This window comes from Larus michahellis, chromosome 4 (genome assembly GCF_964199755.1).
Source record: "Larus michahellis chromosome 4, bLarMic1.1, whole genome shotgun sequence".
Lineage (NCBI taxonomy): Eukaryota > Metazoa > Chordata > Aves > Charadriiformes > Laridae > Larus > Larus michahellis.
Window position 1 is genome coordinate 72,035,017 of NC_133899.1, and position 16,870 is coordinate 72,051,886.

Genomic DNA, 16,870 nt, shown 5'->3' on the forward strand with positions numbered 1-16,870 from the left:
AGACTTTGATCACTTTAAATCACCTGTAAAACACAGGCCACTTGAAAAACAAATAGCACACTTCTGCTCACAAAGGAAATGTCTCCGGCAGAAGAAAGCCTCCTATTATATTTAAACTTCTTTTCTCATTTCACCCTGGCCTTTCCCTTGTGGTAGGGACTACATCCATTACCCTGCCAAATTGTCCTGCACCAACTCTCCCTGCAGCTGCCAGCCTCTACCCGGCCTTTCTTCTGTCAGGAATGGCTTGCCTCCTCAGCAATCCCAACTGGAGAGTCTTCCCCAGCCTCCCATCATCTCTACTCCCTCCATCATCTTGGCACAACTGTTTGTTGGACTGCGCTGTGACCTGAATCAAGGAATTAAGCTGAAAAGCAAATCAAGAATTAAAAAAAAAGACAGAAACACAAAAATCTAGACAGATCAGATCTCTGACCAGATCTGTGGCTTGTCACAGAAACACAAAAGTTCATGTGCCAGGAAAGAGTCGGAGCAAACAGCCAGGAACAAGGAAGGTGTGAGCATGGCTGAAAACAGACTCATCAACCCCACCACAGCCCAAGCCCAACAGGTAAAGAGCGGCTCGCTCCTGCTCTCCTGTCCCGGCTCTTTCAGTGCTGCTTAACACACTTCATATAATCTTTGCTGTGAGTTAGGGGCACAGACATGGCCAGTTACTCCCGTTTATTTAACCTAAGTAGCCAGTCCCCTCTGGTAGGTCAACAGCCTGTCAATGTGCAACTAACACCCCAGTTACCCAGCAGGGCACCTGCCCATGGGCTATCTTAACCAAGAACAAGATAACGTAAATACCTTAGATATAAGGTCCAGAGGACTCTCCAGATATTGTGAGCTCTTCATCATTATTTGAAAAGGAACTGATTATGCTTTGTACAGCTCTAAACCAGTTAATACAGGCAGACTCGACTGCAAAGAGTAAGCTCTGATGTAAAGTCGATCAGCTGGAAGCCAGTGAAACAGAAGCATGTTATTTCCAAGCACAGCTTTAGGAAATCTATTATTTAAATATTCGGTATAATTTCTTGGGTTTGCACTTCAAAAACAAAACCGAAAGGGTTTGAGAAAAGCACTCCAGAAATCATCTGATACCTGGAAACCCCATATTACAGTATGGTTCTAGACAATTTAATGATTGGTCTGGAGTGAGATGACCCTTATTTCTCTAAATACCAATTTGAGGAGAAAATTTCTGATACTAGAGAGTAGATACACTGGGGTATAACAAAATGGATCTCGAGTTAAACTAGATGAATTCCAGTTTCAAAACACAACACCTCCTTTTAACAATTTGGGAAATTAACAGTTGGACCAGCTTATTTAGGACATTATTTTATTAATGGAGTCAACATCATCTGAAGTCTTTAACATGGATGTGAGGTGTTGTTTTGTTGTTTGGGTTGGTTGGTTTGTGGGGCTTTTTTACACTTTAACTCCACCAGATGTTATAAATACAGTGAAATTATGACGCTTGTGTTATTTGGGTCAGTCTAGGTGATAACAATATTAAAAACGTAAGAGATCATTCCTATCCCCAGAGTGCCACTGAGCTTTCACACTCCTTGAAATATTCTTGAATAATAGCATTAAAAGAGGGAGGACAGGGTCCCCGGTCCCTCGCCTTTGTGTGTATGCAGATTGGATTAGGAGATTCTAAGGAAGAACAGGCAGGCTTCCTTTTCCTCTCACTCCAGCCAGTGCTCATATTTCTGCAGGGTTTTACCTGTCAAAAGCCCAGGCATTATCACATCAGAGGACAGACGCTGGCAGGAGGGATTCCAGAAAAGTCTCCTGCGTCCAAAGGGTCCCCCATGGCTCCTGTCAGGTGCCCTGGCAGAGCGCTTACGAGAGGCAGAGCATTAGAGGAGGACAGTTGGACGCTGGCTCTCACAGAGCCCAAGGACCACTCGGGAGTCCTCAGATCTCAGAGCCTGCTCCAGACGGAGGAGGAGCCTGGCTGGATCTCCATGACCCAGTTATGGACCATGTACTTCTAAGAATAACTTCCACATCAAGCGAGGAGAATTTTCTTCTCCCATCCCCATAAACATATCCTTTACCCTCATTACATTTTTATTAAGACGTCCCTCAGCACGAGTGCCAAGCAAACCTTTAAGAGACTTGAATTTCTTCAGCGTGCACACAGCCAGGAGCATGTGTGCGTTCCCCTGTCTCAGACAACACAGAGCAGACACAAAGAGGAACCCTTGGTCGGATGGATGCCTGAAGAAGCACAGACCGGGGAAAAGATGGCAGAATAGCGGAACGGAGCATGGGACGAGAGCCCCAGCTCCTGTAACCACAGGCTGTTCTCTGAGACAAAAAAAATTGCAGAGAAGCCAACGGTGTCAAACATCCTCTCCCCTCATCCACTCATTTGATAATAACGATCAAGAAAGTTTGCATTCATAGAAGGCACAGATGTATCACGTGCCCTGAAAATACAATCCTACCCGCCTTTGTTCAAAGCAGGAATCCCTACATGAATAAAATAAATCTGGGGGTAGGGGGGAAATAGGGCTCATAACAAATTTTTTCAACAGACCCTTAGCGAGAGCAGCACTAGTGGGCACAGCTATAATTACAGCAAACCTACATAATGCGTCTGAACTAGCTTAGCCCTTTCCCTGCAAGCAGAGAAGCTGCCACATCAGTAACTCCGTTGCTAGGGCAACTGCTTACTTTCCATATCAACTGCAAACTCGTTGCTATGGAGACACATATACAAGAAAAATTCCTCTCTATAGCCAAGGACCAGATGGTAGGGAAGTCAGGGAAGTCATGGGCTAAAGGGCTGTACTAAATGGGACACACACTAGAGGACATTTAGATCTGTACGTTCACAATAGGATTAATCTGAACGACTGAATTCACAGGTCCAGCAGTATAAACAAAGCCGGGGAACTCCTCGTCCACTCCCCATCATGTGATGCTTCACACTCTGGCCAACTATTATTAAACTGCTGAGCTCAATGCAAAGAGGTTTGCACAATCAAGGGCTCAGCATTTTCCCTTCTCCAGCCCGGCCCTCTGTCTTGACCCAGGAGATCAGCCTCATCGCGAAGTTACATGAATAGTCACTCTGTCGGCTTGCCAGGTAAGCCTGATGGCATTGCAGCTGAAGTGAAATAGCAGCAGTGCATAAACAAATACGAGGAGAAAAATGTCTTTTCCCGGCATTCCACACCAGACCTAAAAGCACCAGAACAGGATAAGCCAAAAACTCAAGTGATGCAGCCTGTACGTCTCTTTTTCCCCCCCAACCCTGTTACAAGGATCTCCCATCAGGAAATGCAAGCATTCATATGCAAGCAGAAAAAGCTGCCTCCTTTAAATACATATTTAGCCCCGTGAATACAAATTAGTGGAACCCAAGATTGAGAAAACTACTATGCAGAGGGAATTCAGAAAAGAATTAAGTGTTCAGCAGAACTTTTTTTAGAAAAACGATTACTGAAAGGCTACACAAACAAACACTGGAAAGCACAGCTATGAGAGGAAAAGCTTCTAGCTTTTCACAATGTGTCAATGCACATCAACCGGCAAATGCCTGCAATTCCCAGCACTGATTAACTCCTTCCCCCCGTACTGTACATGTTTCAGAGCCCACCTTGTTAGCATTTTATAACATGCTATTTCCTAAATGCCTTTTTTTTTTCCCCCACATGAAAACAGTAAGACAGACAGACTCCAAACCTGTAATTTGCAGAATCTGGCTGCAAAGGAGAAGAAGTGTTATGAAGCAGTTCCTTATAGAGGAGAGTCCCCCCCTTATCCTGCCCCCAGCCCCAGCCCAAAATCAGAGAACCTTTTAGATGGACACTTTCCTTCTGAACAGCAGAGACGCCTGCTGCAAGGGACTCCAATCAACCCCAAGTGTGTGTGTGCACACACACACACAGGTATTTTCAAAGCCAGCAGTTGATGTTTATTGCTTTCCAAGTCCACAATTAGCTGTCAAGCACCTGATCAGCAACTCGGACCAACCGCCAGTTCTGCTCTCGGGATTGTCTCTGCCACCTCCCTTGGCCAGGACATGAGAAAAACCCAGCAGGGGATTTAAGCGACTTGCCTTGGTGCATTTTACGTTTGAGATTCTCATCTCATTCACCTTAATGCTGGCTACCCGCAGTTATTAGCATCTCCAGGAGATGGAAGAAATTCTTTCTCATAACCCGGGATTTTCCAGGAATGAATAAAACCCCACCTCGTTATTCATATAGGCAAGGCCTCCCACCACACCTTGTTGTCTAGCTCTGTAACCATGGCTCTAATCACGGATTCGAGACGTAGGTGACTAGTCATGCATTGTGCTCCGCCACTTCCCCGTGGAGAAGCAGCTCGTTGCGGTATTGTTCATAGGAGCTCAGCAGACCGACGGATATCTGACAGATAGACATGAAGACAAGTTCCTCATAGGAAGGAAGCTGTAATCTAAATAGTCAACTTGTAAACAGAGGAAGAGGGACAGAACAAAACACAAACGGCAACGTTAAACACATACCTTGCCAGTTACAATATTTGGGGCTTTTTAAAAATGTATTGTGTGAAGGTTTCTTATGGCCTGGGACAGGATCATAAAAGTCTGGTGTGGCACTTGTTATTACGGTCTCGCTTCCAAACAAGAATTTAAGACTCTGTTTTACACAAAATGAGATCCAGTTCAGGAACAGGTTTTTTAATCTCACACACAATCTTTCATAGCAACTAATTTACCAGTGCACAGTGTGTGATCAGCAGCATGTGGACAGTGGATTCTGGGGAATAACATTTTAAAAAAAGGAGAAAAAGAAAAAGAAGATAAAAGTGTCAATCGTTTAAAAAAGGAAAGCTTCGGAGAAAAGGAAGTTAATGAATCCAAAATGAAAAGTTGATAGTTAGGATAACACATGACTCCTCCTCTAGAGCTACTTGAGCTCTTATTCCTCGGCATTTAAAGTTAAATCGCACACAAAATAGGGAGAACAGCACCACCAACAGAAGTCTAGTTTCAGGGTAACCAGTTATAAGACAATCACGGCATTTACTTCACTGAAATACAAAAGTTGAGTCCATCTATTGTTTCTGCCAGGAGAAAGCATCCACTTTCTGATCTTCAGCCAATTTCAGAGACAGACAGTCAGTGATGCGATTTAACCTGCTATTTATTTCGCTAACCTGTGAGAAGGCCTGTGAAATCAATCTGCAAGCTGATATTTTTATCAGTATATTCATACTTTGCCAAAGATTCATCCAGACCACTGCTCCTGGAGACTGTCCCCTCTGGAAACCGATACCGGCTCCCAGACAGACCGAGGCGGCGGAAGGCTCTGCAAAGGACTGCCTCCACCACTCAGCTGGCTTCCCCATTCCCTCACACACAGCCCCTTCCTGCAGACGTCGCTGAGGATTCAGCGATGAAACCAGGCGACAACAACAGAGATCCGAAAGCAAAAATGCACTCCCCAGGCTTCTGCCACCGCACCAGCCGTAGAAGCTACGTGAGCCCAGGGAGAGAATGACTGACATTTCGGTGAATGGTAACTTTCACCTTTGCTGCCAGACCTGTCTCCTTCTCTTTGAAGGGTTTCTCTAAAACCGGCTTGAAATGGAACAAAGCTTCATCACCAAAATTCAGAACTACTTCAGCTTGTTTAAAAGAAGTTTTTTCAGATTACAACACAGACTAGGGAAAAGGCGATGGACTCTTACATAAGGCATACCCTTTCACTATACATTTGTATAAGCCAAGAACAGCAAGCAGCCTATTTATAACATGATTACATTCATCTAGTATAGCTGGAAACCATTACCACAGCATGATAACTAAAAACAATATTTAACCACTATGCATGAAGACACCAGCTGGGGGGAAAAGAAAAAACACACACACACACACCCTGAGTACTTTCTTACAGATGTCTAGACAATGAATTTAATAAAATCAGAATGAGCCATGCTAAAGAAATGTTTGCTCTCTGAATTTAATGAACTACATTACCAGGGACGGCGTTGCATATCCTGCATTTCCCTGTTACAGACACGTTCTGGAATTAGCAGGTGAGTATTTTCAGAGCCAGATAGGTTTCCATAGTTCCAAACTTACCTGACTTCTGTCTTTGTCCACTTTCTTAAAACACTTATTCAAGGACAGATTATGTCTCACAGAATTTTTCCATCCAGTGGGTGCGTTTGCAAAATACGGAAAGTGTTCCAAGATCCAGTTGTATATATCCTTTACGGGCAGTCTTTTGGTTGGCGAGTCCTCAATGGCCATAAATATGAGGCAGCTAAAGGAATAAGGAGGTTTGCAGTTGGGGTTCTGCTTGGCATCGTAGGGCATGTCAGAGTGGGCAGGAGACGGCGGCGTGTCATCACCAATGTCCTGAACGGGGCTGACGCTCCTTAACACCGAGTCCCCAAAGCTTTTCAGCAAGTTCTTGCTCTCGTGTAACCAGTTCAAATTAGTTAGTTCTTCATCTTCCATGGCCCCTTTATCTAATCTGATGGCAGGCAAAGAGAAATCTAGGTCCTCGTCATCGTGAAGTGCCTTTGATATATCACTATCTTGGTAACGTTGGCTCAATCCGCTGGGAACGCTAATTCCTGAGCCCTCTGGCTTCTTACTGGGAGGCATGACTGGACCCATTTAGACAGCAGCTCCTGGGAGACGGAATCCAAAGGAAGGGGAGAAAGAAACAGAGAGAAAAGTAAGCTCATGAAAAGATACTGTGTAATGTTTTGACAGCTTTTCCCTAACTGGTCACTCGGTCCTTTACCATTTGTATTAAAAATGACAGATTCACATAAACGCTCATCCACAGCTATTGAGTAAAATAATCTCAAATCAGGAGAAGGAAGAAATTTCAGTTGATGGAATAAAACCATAATCCCAATACACCTCGGTTCTGCATGTACGTGAAGCCGCACACAGGAAATCCTAAAGACATGTCTCTCTAATGATGAATATGTGTATCAATACATTGAATACTCTGATTGCATCGCTTTAATAAGCATGTAAACTAAAAAAATTTTTTTTTAAAAAAAAGAGAGAGACTTAAGGCCAGTTGCTTAAGTTCAGCTGTTTCACTTTTGAGGACAGTAGAATAGCACCATTATTAAAGTCACTCTGGCTACAGGCTGCAGCAGACAACCATCCAACCTGACTACAGTCGTGGTTGCAACCAAACTCAGAAATGACAGCAGAACTTCAAAACCAGGCAGGGTGGGAGAAGGGCGGAGGGAAAGCAAGGCACAGTAGTTTTGGGACCAGGGCCAAGACACAAGGAAACATGCGCCAGAGGAATAGAGCACTTTAAAAATGTATGTAAACAGAGAAGATTTTAACATAAGCTGGACTGTATTTCCAACATGGTAGAAAACAGAGTCAGAAAGACCACTGTGATGTTTAACAGCGGCCCGGGAGAGGTGGGACGAGCTGCCGAGGGTACTGCAACAGCAGGCCTTGGGGGGCGAAGGGAGGGGAATATCTGTGAGCCATAATATTCAGGAGGACACAAGCCCTTCAGAAGCTGGGTGAAGTTGGGCACCGGCCCAACTCAAAAGCAGCAGGCAGGAGCCCAACAATTCTACTTCAGAAGCAGGAGACAGGCCCCCTTAGCTCCTCCATACAGGAAAACTGCTGGGATCTAGGTCTGGAGATGCGAACAGCAGTGAAATAAAAATTGGAGAAAGTTAATAACGGATTTAAAACCGACAAAACTTCCTGTGCAAATGTTGAGCAAGATCATGATTCCCTCTATCTAAAACGTAACCTCAGCAGTTCCCTGAAGTCATGCAGTCACACAGTCGATACTGTAAATGAAGGGAAAAAATCCTACTGGAAACAACAGAAATAACCACCTATCCACAGGAAAAAAAGAGCAAAACAGCCACTTGCGAAAGAGAAACGCCGGACTTTATTTTATCTGTTACAAAAGGGCAAAAATGAAACAGGAAAGTTCCTCAGGTCTTTCTATAAACACTTTAGACCAAAGCAGCCTGTACTAAACAAGAAACATACAGAACTTTTATGCACAGAAGTCCGTTAATAGACACCGTCGCCACCAAGCTCAGCGAATGTGTGCGGTTTTACACGAGGATCTGGAAGAGGAAAAAAAAATCCCAAGGCAGATGTAAACACCGGGAGGCCAGACTCAGGCAGGTCCCACTTCCAGCACATCCCGAAGGAAAACACCGGCACTGCCGGCGGGGTGGCTGGGAGCACCCACGTCCCCTACCCACGCCGCACACCCAACTTTGACTCCAAATGTAAGTTACGTCCCATGAGCTTCTAAACAGGAAAATTATATGATGGCTGACAGTAAAGTAATTTAATTGCACTGTTGCTATGACAACACGCTGCTCTCTTTCTGTTTAATTTGCTTATTTGCCAGTATCCTCCCAAAGGGATGTATCATACCATCCCCCCCCCACTTCTTTCTTTTTTCCCCTCTCCAGGCCGCGGTCCCCACGGCTGCCTGGGGGGGGACCGGGCGGCCGCGGCCCCTGCAGCCCTGCTCGGGCCGGCCACCGGCGGCCGCGGGGAGGCCCGGCGGAGCTCAGTTCCCAGCGGGACGGGAGTGAGGGGTGCCCGGGGCTACCCCCCACCCCCTTCGCCGGCGGGGCCCGGCCGTGGCTGCGCCCCGTGTGTGGGGATGGGGGGGGGTGTGTGTTAACGAGGCCCGTGGCGGCTGCCGCGGCGCCCCGCCGCCAGACAAAGGAGCGCCGGTCACATGAGAGCCCGCACTTGGGCGAACATTTTTAATCCGTTGCCAACTGCGGGTGCCCCACCGGATACCTACACAGCCGCTCCCCGACGGGCCTCCACGGCGGCCCGTCGCCGGGGCGGAGATGGGGGGGGGGGGGGGGGGAGCGGACGCAGCGGAGCTACCCCCCCACACCGCGCTCCCACCGTACTTATCGCACGGGGGGGGGAAGCGGGGGGCGGGCGCCCATTGGCCGCCGCCGCAGCCAATCAATGCGGTTGCTAGGAGACCGGGGCTGCTCCGGCTGGGCGGGCGCGGGCGGCCGGCGGGCGCATACCTCCAATGCCGGCCAGATGTCACCGGCCCTCGCCGGCCCCGCCGCGCCGCCCCGGCGAGGAAACTTCACCCCGCGCCCGCCCCGCCGCCCCCCGCACCACACCGCGCCTCTTACACCCTCTTTTGTAAATACATATAGCCCTGCGCCGGTGCGTATTCCAAAGTCCTCGCCTCAGCGGCTCCCGGAAGCCCCCGGCGGGACCACCTCGGGCCGGAGGCGGTCGGCCGGGGCTCGGCCCCCGCGGCGGGGCCGGCCGGGCTCGGCGGGGAGAGGGCGGCGCGCACCGGACGCGTCCGCGCACCAACTCCTGGCCAAGTTGTGGTGCGGGGCCGGGGAGAGCCGAGCCTGGCCGGGCCGGGTCGGGCGGGCCCGGCAGCGGCTTGCGCAATCCCCGCCAACAACAACAACAACAACAACTCACCTGGCGGAGGGGGTGAGGGGGGCCGGGACGGGGGTTTCACCGCGGTCCCTTCATGGCTGTGGCGCAAACTTTCATCTGACGGAGGCGGGCATCGCGCGTCGCCCGCCTCAGCCCGAGCCCCGAGGGTGCCGCGGGGGTCCCGGCGCAGGGGGCACCGCCGCCAGCATGGGGCCCGCTCGCCCTCCCCGCGCTCCCGACGGGCAGCGGTCCGCCGCGCCGCGAAGCCCGAGAGCGAGAAATTGTTTCCACTGCAAACAAAAAAAGGCGACACATGACCAGGGAGGGAGGGGAGAGAGGGAAAACGTGGGCTGGGCCAGCCGAGACGGGAGAAGCCGCGGAAGGGAGGGAGGGAGGCAGGGCCGCCGGCGGTGGGGGAGGGCGGCGGGGCGGGCGGCGCTCCTCACGGCAGGCCCGGGGACCCCGGCCCGCCGCCGCCCGCTCGGACGTCTCCTCTCGCCGGCCCCCGCCCGGGAGGGCGCCGCCGCGGGCCTCAGCGGCGTCGGGGTCGGGACGGGCCGGCGGCGTCGGCCCCGGGGCGGGCGGGTGCTGGAGGCGGGGAGGGAGGCGGGCAGCGCCCGGGGAAGAACGCTCCGGTGCGGAGGGAAGGGACGGCGCTGCCGGCCCGGCCGCTTGTGCGAGTCTCTGCCCCTGCCCGCGGCGCGGCGGGCGGCGGTGACGGGAGGCCCGGCCGCACCGGCCCCCGCTGAACTGCCACGAACTACGGGGCGGCCGCTGAAGGCACCACCCGTAGCCCAAAGACCAACGCAGCGGAGCCCCGCTTCCCCCCCCGCCGCCTTCAGGAGGAGCAGGGGGGACATCTCTCAACAGCAGGCTGCCGCCTGCGCATCCCCCGGCAGCGGGCAAGCAAGTCCCAGGGGGGCAAAACCCTCCCGCAAAGCCCACCACCCACCCAGGACTCGGAGGGGCCCTCAGCCAGCTTCAAACCCATCCATCCTCCTCAAGGAGCGGGAGCCGGGCCCTACAGAGACGGGCAGGGCAGGGGAGAGCCGGCACAGCCATGGGGATGGGGAATGGCAGGGGACGGGGAATGGCAGGGGTCTCTGCTGCCGACTCGGTGTGCCGTGAAACCACAGCCTCTGCTGAGGGCCCATCTCCACCTTCTGTAGGCAAAGAACCATGCTGCAGAAACCTGCAATAACTGCCAAGGGAAAAACACCCAGTTTATTTCTTTAGTCTGAAGAAATTTGCTTTAAAATAAGGCCTGATTTAATTGGGAAGAATGGTGTGTTTTCTCCCCTGCTACCATACCTTGATATAACTAGTATTAACTATTATTAGTTAAAAAAACCTTACGTCAGTTAATTGAAGGGAACTAACTTGATTTAAAAACAAAAAAGAAGCTGCCCAGCCGAGACAACACTAGTTTAAGCACAGTCTCCCATATGCAACACGCTTGATCTCGGGCAGCTTCAGTGATTCGCAGCACAGAATTAAGGTATGGCTGTCCACCTGCAAAACAAGTACATTAACTTGTTTCGTAGCTGATCCACAAAAATCAAGGATTTTCCACTGTGGGTAAACGACTTGCAGATTTAGCACACATTCAAAATTAATTTTCCTTTCAGTATAGAAAAGGTCTGCTGCAGAAATGTATAACCAACATAAAACGAGTTGGAAATACAGGTATACTGACAGATACTTTCCAATGCAGCCCTGGATGCAGAAATTATCCCTAAGCCAAGAAGAAAAGCATTTTAGACATTTTATTTAGAAAAGTTAGGACAGCTGTCTCAAGACCTTGCCGGAATTCTGTCCTGGCCCACACAGTCAATATTATTCCACTTAGCCAGGATCACCACTGTATCCTACTGCATATCCGTGTCCGTACTTAGTAATTTCCCAAGGCAAGGGTTAACCTCTTTTAATCTCTCAGACACTCGCGAAATTCACATTTTTAGACAAGAGCGGCAACTGCCCGATTCTCAAAAGTGCAGGGCTGAGAAGTGTTTCGTTGATTTTCTCAAACTAGAAATTCCTGTCATAACTCGCTAAGACCTTTTTTTGCCGACAGCTTTCCCTCCCCTACCCAGTGAACTGCTATTTCACATTCTTGCATATTTTCAAGAAGACACGCCAGCAGCTGGATTGAAGAATGGGACGAATACCTATCAGGCAGCAGAGTATCATCGTTACTCACTGGTGACCAGCCCTGCCCTGTGACTCCACCAGCCCTAACACTCCAACAGTCAGCAGACCATTAGTTTACACAGCTCTTATCTCATGGCCGTTTGCTTTCAAACCCAAACTAAATTACCAAGTCATAACTCCACCCACCTGAATTTACTCCAAACACTTCAGACGTTTTTCCAAGTGAATCAACATGTCTCTCTATCGGCAAGCAAGGAGATTTATCGCATTTATCATCACTTGTGAAAGTCAAGTGTCTTAGAATAGAATACCAAGAAGAATTCAGCTAATGAGAAGTATGTCTGAAGTGAGAAGGGGGAAGCCTCGTGAGATGCAGGGTAGTATGCAAAGATTACACCTTGCATATATTATGTATGCATCCTATTCAGGTACACAGATCATTAACTGCTGGCTTAGAGAGTACAGCAGCGTCAGAACATTCAACGTGTGGCCACCAAGTAACTCACTGTAATCTTAGGCAAGCCACCAAATTTATCAGGGTGTCAATTTCCCCATTCCTAAGGCAGGAATAATACAAACTCATTTAGCAAAAGATCTGCGACACTGACAGATGAAAACTGTTTGTACACCAAGACCAAAGTATTTGCCATACGAAAGGCTGATTAGAAGTACCAACAGTGCAGGGCTGCACTTTAGCCTTGTGGGCTAATATACAACAGTCTAATCTTTCCACTCGGATTCCAGAATACCAACTGCAGATGTCGCAGCATCTTACTTAATGAGGATTTCCAGCCATCTCCCTCTACTCCTTCATCTCTTATCCTCCCCTAGATTGGAATCCCTGATAACCTCCCACAAGCCATAGTTGCAAAAGGAGCACAGCAAGGGTCATGGGCTCTTTATCAATCCTCCAAAGCTCATCTTCTCCCCCACTCCATCTCCATCTCTGCTGGGAGCATCTTCCTTTGCTACTATTATGACCACGCCACGTGACCTTGCTAAATATTTCTACTTTCTGCCCTCTGACTTCACCAGTCTCACCATTCAGCAGACCTGTACTTCTTATCCTCACCTTTAAGCCCCCGTTCCTAACCTGATCTCCAATTATAATGTCCTCGTTGACTGGCATCCTTGTCAATGTTTATTCTCTCTACATCAGAGTCAGATTTTTTCCCTGAGGTCTGCTGCAAGTTTGCCAAATAAGCTTGCTCATTAGGATTTATAATTTGACGTGCAGCTGTGCCCAAAAACCTCCCAACTCTGAAAGGGTCCTGATGTACAAGGAGGTGGACAGGGCTGCTGCCCCTTGTGATCAGACCCTCATAGTGGGACATCTCTGGCTCTGACACCGCACACCAGCCATCTCATTTTGTGCCCATTCCTCTCCCATGCAGAATGACTGCCGCCCCCCATGAGGCAATGGATTTAATCTTGTACAGAGCAGAAGCACATTGAACACTTTTGGGCACTATTAAAACCTAAATTGTGAATACGTGTTTGCTCGTTTCCTCTTTCACAACTCCTGTTCCCAGCATTCTTCTCCAGAACATTCCATACAGAACCTGCAGTATCCACGCTTCTCTATTTTTAGCCACGCCAGACCAGCCGGGTTTTGTTGTTTGCACTATGCCCACTTTTGGGTCAGAGAAACAGCCGTATCTGAATTCCCACCTGAACAGCCAGAGGCTCCGCCTCGTCCAGAGGTAACACAGCTAACGGGCTGGCAGACAGTGCCTCGTCCTGCAGAAAGAAAAAAAAAGCAGCTCTTGCCTGGCAGCTGCTCCGAGAACAGTCGCACCTTGCCCTCCTGCCCCACGGCTTTTACAAGCGCACGCTCCCCTTTCTTCTCCCACCCCAAGCACGAGCTAAAGATCTAAGCTGCAAATGCAATGAAGGTCCAGCTTCCTGATAGGAGATCCATCTTTTGCTTACTCACTTGAGACCATGGCATCAGATTTACAAAATATTTTCCCAACCTTTCATTTAATTGTTCTTCAAGTTCTCCTTTGGCCCAGCTGGCGAAACCCAACAGAAACAGAACTGAATCGGTGAGAAAAGGAGCACCGACACGAAGCTCTGTCAGAAATGCACACAAACCAAAGTATCTACAGCTTTTCTGTTCCACGGGCTAAAATGTCGTGAATTTCTTACAATAAAATCCAGTCTTTACGAAATAGTTCCTTTATAAAATAATATATGCACATTTACAATGTTATTGTAGTAACACTTGCTTTCAGCTTCTAAGAAAATGAGTATACTTAGCGCTAAAATTACATGCAGCTGACAAGCCACCAGCAAGTGTGTCTCTGTACATGAGTGTGGTGGGAGGAGAGTATCATGCATGCTAGCTTGTCCTACATACATTTATTAAAACAGGTCCACATGAGAGACGCCTTCCCAGTGTAATTACGCCAACATACTAGCATGTCAAGCACCAACCTAGCTTATGCTGGGAAAGGGAAGCTTCTGCCAGTGCGGCTTATTTTAGTGGCCCATCCAATGGGAAGCTAAACGTTGCTGGGATAAACATACCTCTACTGGAGTCTGCTGCTACAGTGGCCACATTGGTCTGAAATCCCACCTAACCTAACACAGCTGGCACACGAATTGCCATACAAGCCAGTATTTCTCGTACTGTTGCAGTGTTTGACGAGGCTGAAAAAAGAAAGAACTCTTTTCTGGGGTTTGGTGCCTGGACTCTGCTATCTGTTGTACAGGTATAATGCCGCAAGATGTGGCCTGGAGTTATCTCAACATTAGTATTCACCATTTGGCAGCTGAAGTCAAACTTACAAGTAATCAGCAGAACCAGAAATCAACTGTATTTTTGTTCTCAAAAGCAAGGCGGAGGAAAAGCAGCAGCCAACACTGAAGTAAAGAAGTAAAGATCACAAGTTTTGGGGAAAACTACAGCGGAGAACCAAGTTCTTTTTATAAAGTTGCCAAACTGTATTGCCAAATTGAATTTCTAAAACTAAGACAAAATTCTTTTTGGACAACACCTCGAGTCCTGCCTCAGCTTTCCTGAATACTAGCTGTTCATTTCATCAAAGACTGCAGGAGCTCGTCCTTTATTTGTGTACCTATGCCGGCAAAACTAAGCGGCAACAGGACCTCACAGGGATCACGTCTCATCAACTGAGGATGTCGGGAACTAACAGTAAACACAATTTGCTATCGCTAGAGCTGTGAGCTAGTAGATGATTATTCTCCTCCGACCATTTGCTTGCGCCAGGTGGATTTCCTAGCCACGATTATACTGAGTCCCAGCTTGATTTCCAGCTCTTTGTAGCACAGGATATTTCAGGGTGCTTTCCTCTGCTCGCCACTCGGCACTACTCTTCCTGTACGTTTCTTGAACACTGTTCCCGGAGGAAATCCTGTGAGATGTGGGTCCAGATTCCCAGACTGCGGCAAGGCAGAGACAGCGACGAGAGGCTGTGTGAGGTGACGCAGTGATGAAGCAGAAGCACGGCTGACCTACAGCTGTGTCTGCAAAGGGATGCTGAGAGGATGCAGGTTCTGGGAAACAAGCAAAGTGTCATAAAATGATTAAGCAGACTTCTGTCCTTGGTGTGTTTTTAGTACTACGTCCCTGCCGACCAAATGCACTGGGGAGCAAGGAATGGAAAGCAATGAAAAATTGCAGTGGAAAGGCTACAAAGAGTTTAGCGAAAAAGCTAAAAAGAAAGCTTCTGCAGTGTCCTGTGCTCCCCTCCACAGCCAGAGGCGAGGCAGGCCCCATGGCTGGACCAGAGAGCAGCCGCCAGGCAGAGCAGGTAAGCGAGATTTGGGAAGGAAGGAGGAAAGCTGGCACAGAAATAAAGCACAACTGAATTACCCGCATCCCAGCAGCAACTTCTGCTGCCAGCTATGGCCAGAGAGTCGTCCCCCCCAGCCCCAGCTGCCACATTCATGTCCTGTGAGGTGGGTTTCCCTGCAAGTGGCTTTTGTGACAAAAGCTCGTTATGATTACGGGCTGACTTATCCACTGGGGAATTATTTTATGCCAGGTCTCTTGGCACTGCTACAGTCTTTTTGGCAACAGGTAACTTCAGTTAACAGCTGCGGTCACCCAGGGGGTACGGTGCATCTGACACCTCACAGATTCTTTGCAGGCAAATTTCTCATTCCACAGGTTTCTCACAAGGATGCCACAAGGATGGAGCGGGCCTCGGCAGCCAAAGCACTACGAAATAATCTTGGGAATTTTTTTTTTTCTTTAAATCTGCAGTCCTGTAAACATTGATACTTACGCCTCCTTCTAAGGTTCAGCTAGTTGCAGCACAGTTGAGGACTTCCATAAGCATTTCAAGAACAAAAAAAACGCTATGCACGTAGCAAAATTTTTAAGTACGTTTGAGAAAAGTCACTTCTGTTGCTTATATGCAGGGAGAGAGTTTTACTTATTCCACATCACTTGTCACATAATCTTCAGTATTTTTTTCCACAATGGAAAAAAGAAATACAACATGAAAACAACAAAATATTAAAACAAGCGTCACATATAACCCAAAAAAAAAAAAAGAACGCTATCACTGGAGAAACCCCTGCAGGTCACTGGACCAGCACTGGGCAGCAGAGGGGGGGTTTCAGCAGAAGGCAAAGGCCAGCCGAGGCTGGAAGGAGACGGGCTGTCCTGCCACGAGCCAGCCAGGCACCGAGCTCTCCTTTTGCCATGCCGTTGAACAGAAGGCCCATGTAATGACAACCGCAGACTCATTTAAGTTCTGAAAAGGTGACTAATGAGCTCATTCATGCTGCCTATAAATTATTCACTACAACACTGGCCCCACTCAAGACAAACGGCAAAGTAAAGTTTAAATACAGGGATGCGGAGCCTCCTGGGTTGTTGGCTTCTGCCTGTAAAACTTTTTGCAATCAAACAGACACTTTGCTTCCTTCTGCCCCCTTGTTAAACTCGCTCAGATGTTTAGGCCACCTTTTTTACTACCTCTAGTAGAGTTAAAGCAGCTGCAGTTGCTACGTATTTATTTCTCTGTTGCCAAACCTTTTACATTAGTAGTTGCAGGTAATCACGGAGCGCTATAAATAGCTTTAAATTACATTCTTCAGAAATTAAAGTCTGACCTCAAAATGAAGGCCAGGTCTAAAGACGTAAGAAGACAACGGCACGTGCATGTTTGATGAGAAGCAGCCCATCTCCAGCACCTGCGCTTATTGACACTTCTGTGAACATCTCTGATTTGTCCCAAAATGAAAACAGAGGACTTTGAAAAAACACACTCTCTTTTTTTTCAGGTGCTGGACCAAACAAGCTTCTGGTATGTTTAGAAA

General features: G+C 48.4%; 1 protein-coding gene across 12 annotated transcripts in view; it reads right to left on the reverse strand.

Moving 5' to 3' along the window:
* Positions 1-16,870, reverse strand: part of FOXN3 (forkhead box N3) — a 216,009-nt gene that overhangs the window by 132,159 nt on the left and 66,980 nt on the right. For 6 of the 12 annotated variants that reach the window (XM_074585485.1, XM_074585487.1, XM_074585483.1 and 3 more), the window contains exon 2: positions 6,104-6,660. In XM_074585485.1, coding sequence (XP_074441586.1) covers positions 6,104-6,646 — 543 coding nt within the window. In that variant the 5' untranslated portion in view covers positions 6,647-6,660. Of the gene's footprint in view, positions 1-6,103; positions 6,661-9,463; positions 9,999-16,870 lie in introns of those variants that run through there. The other 6 variants (XM_074585476.1, XM_074585478.1, XM_074585484.1 and 3 more) reach the window with 6 other exon arrangements.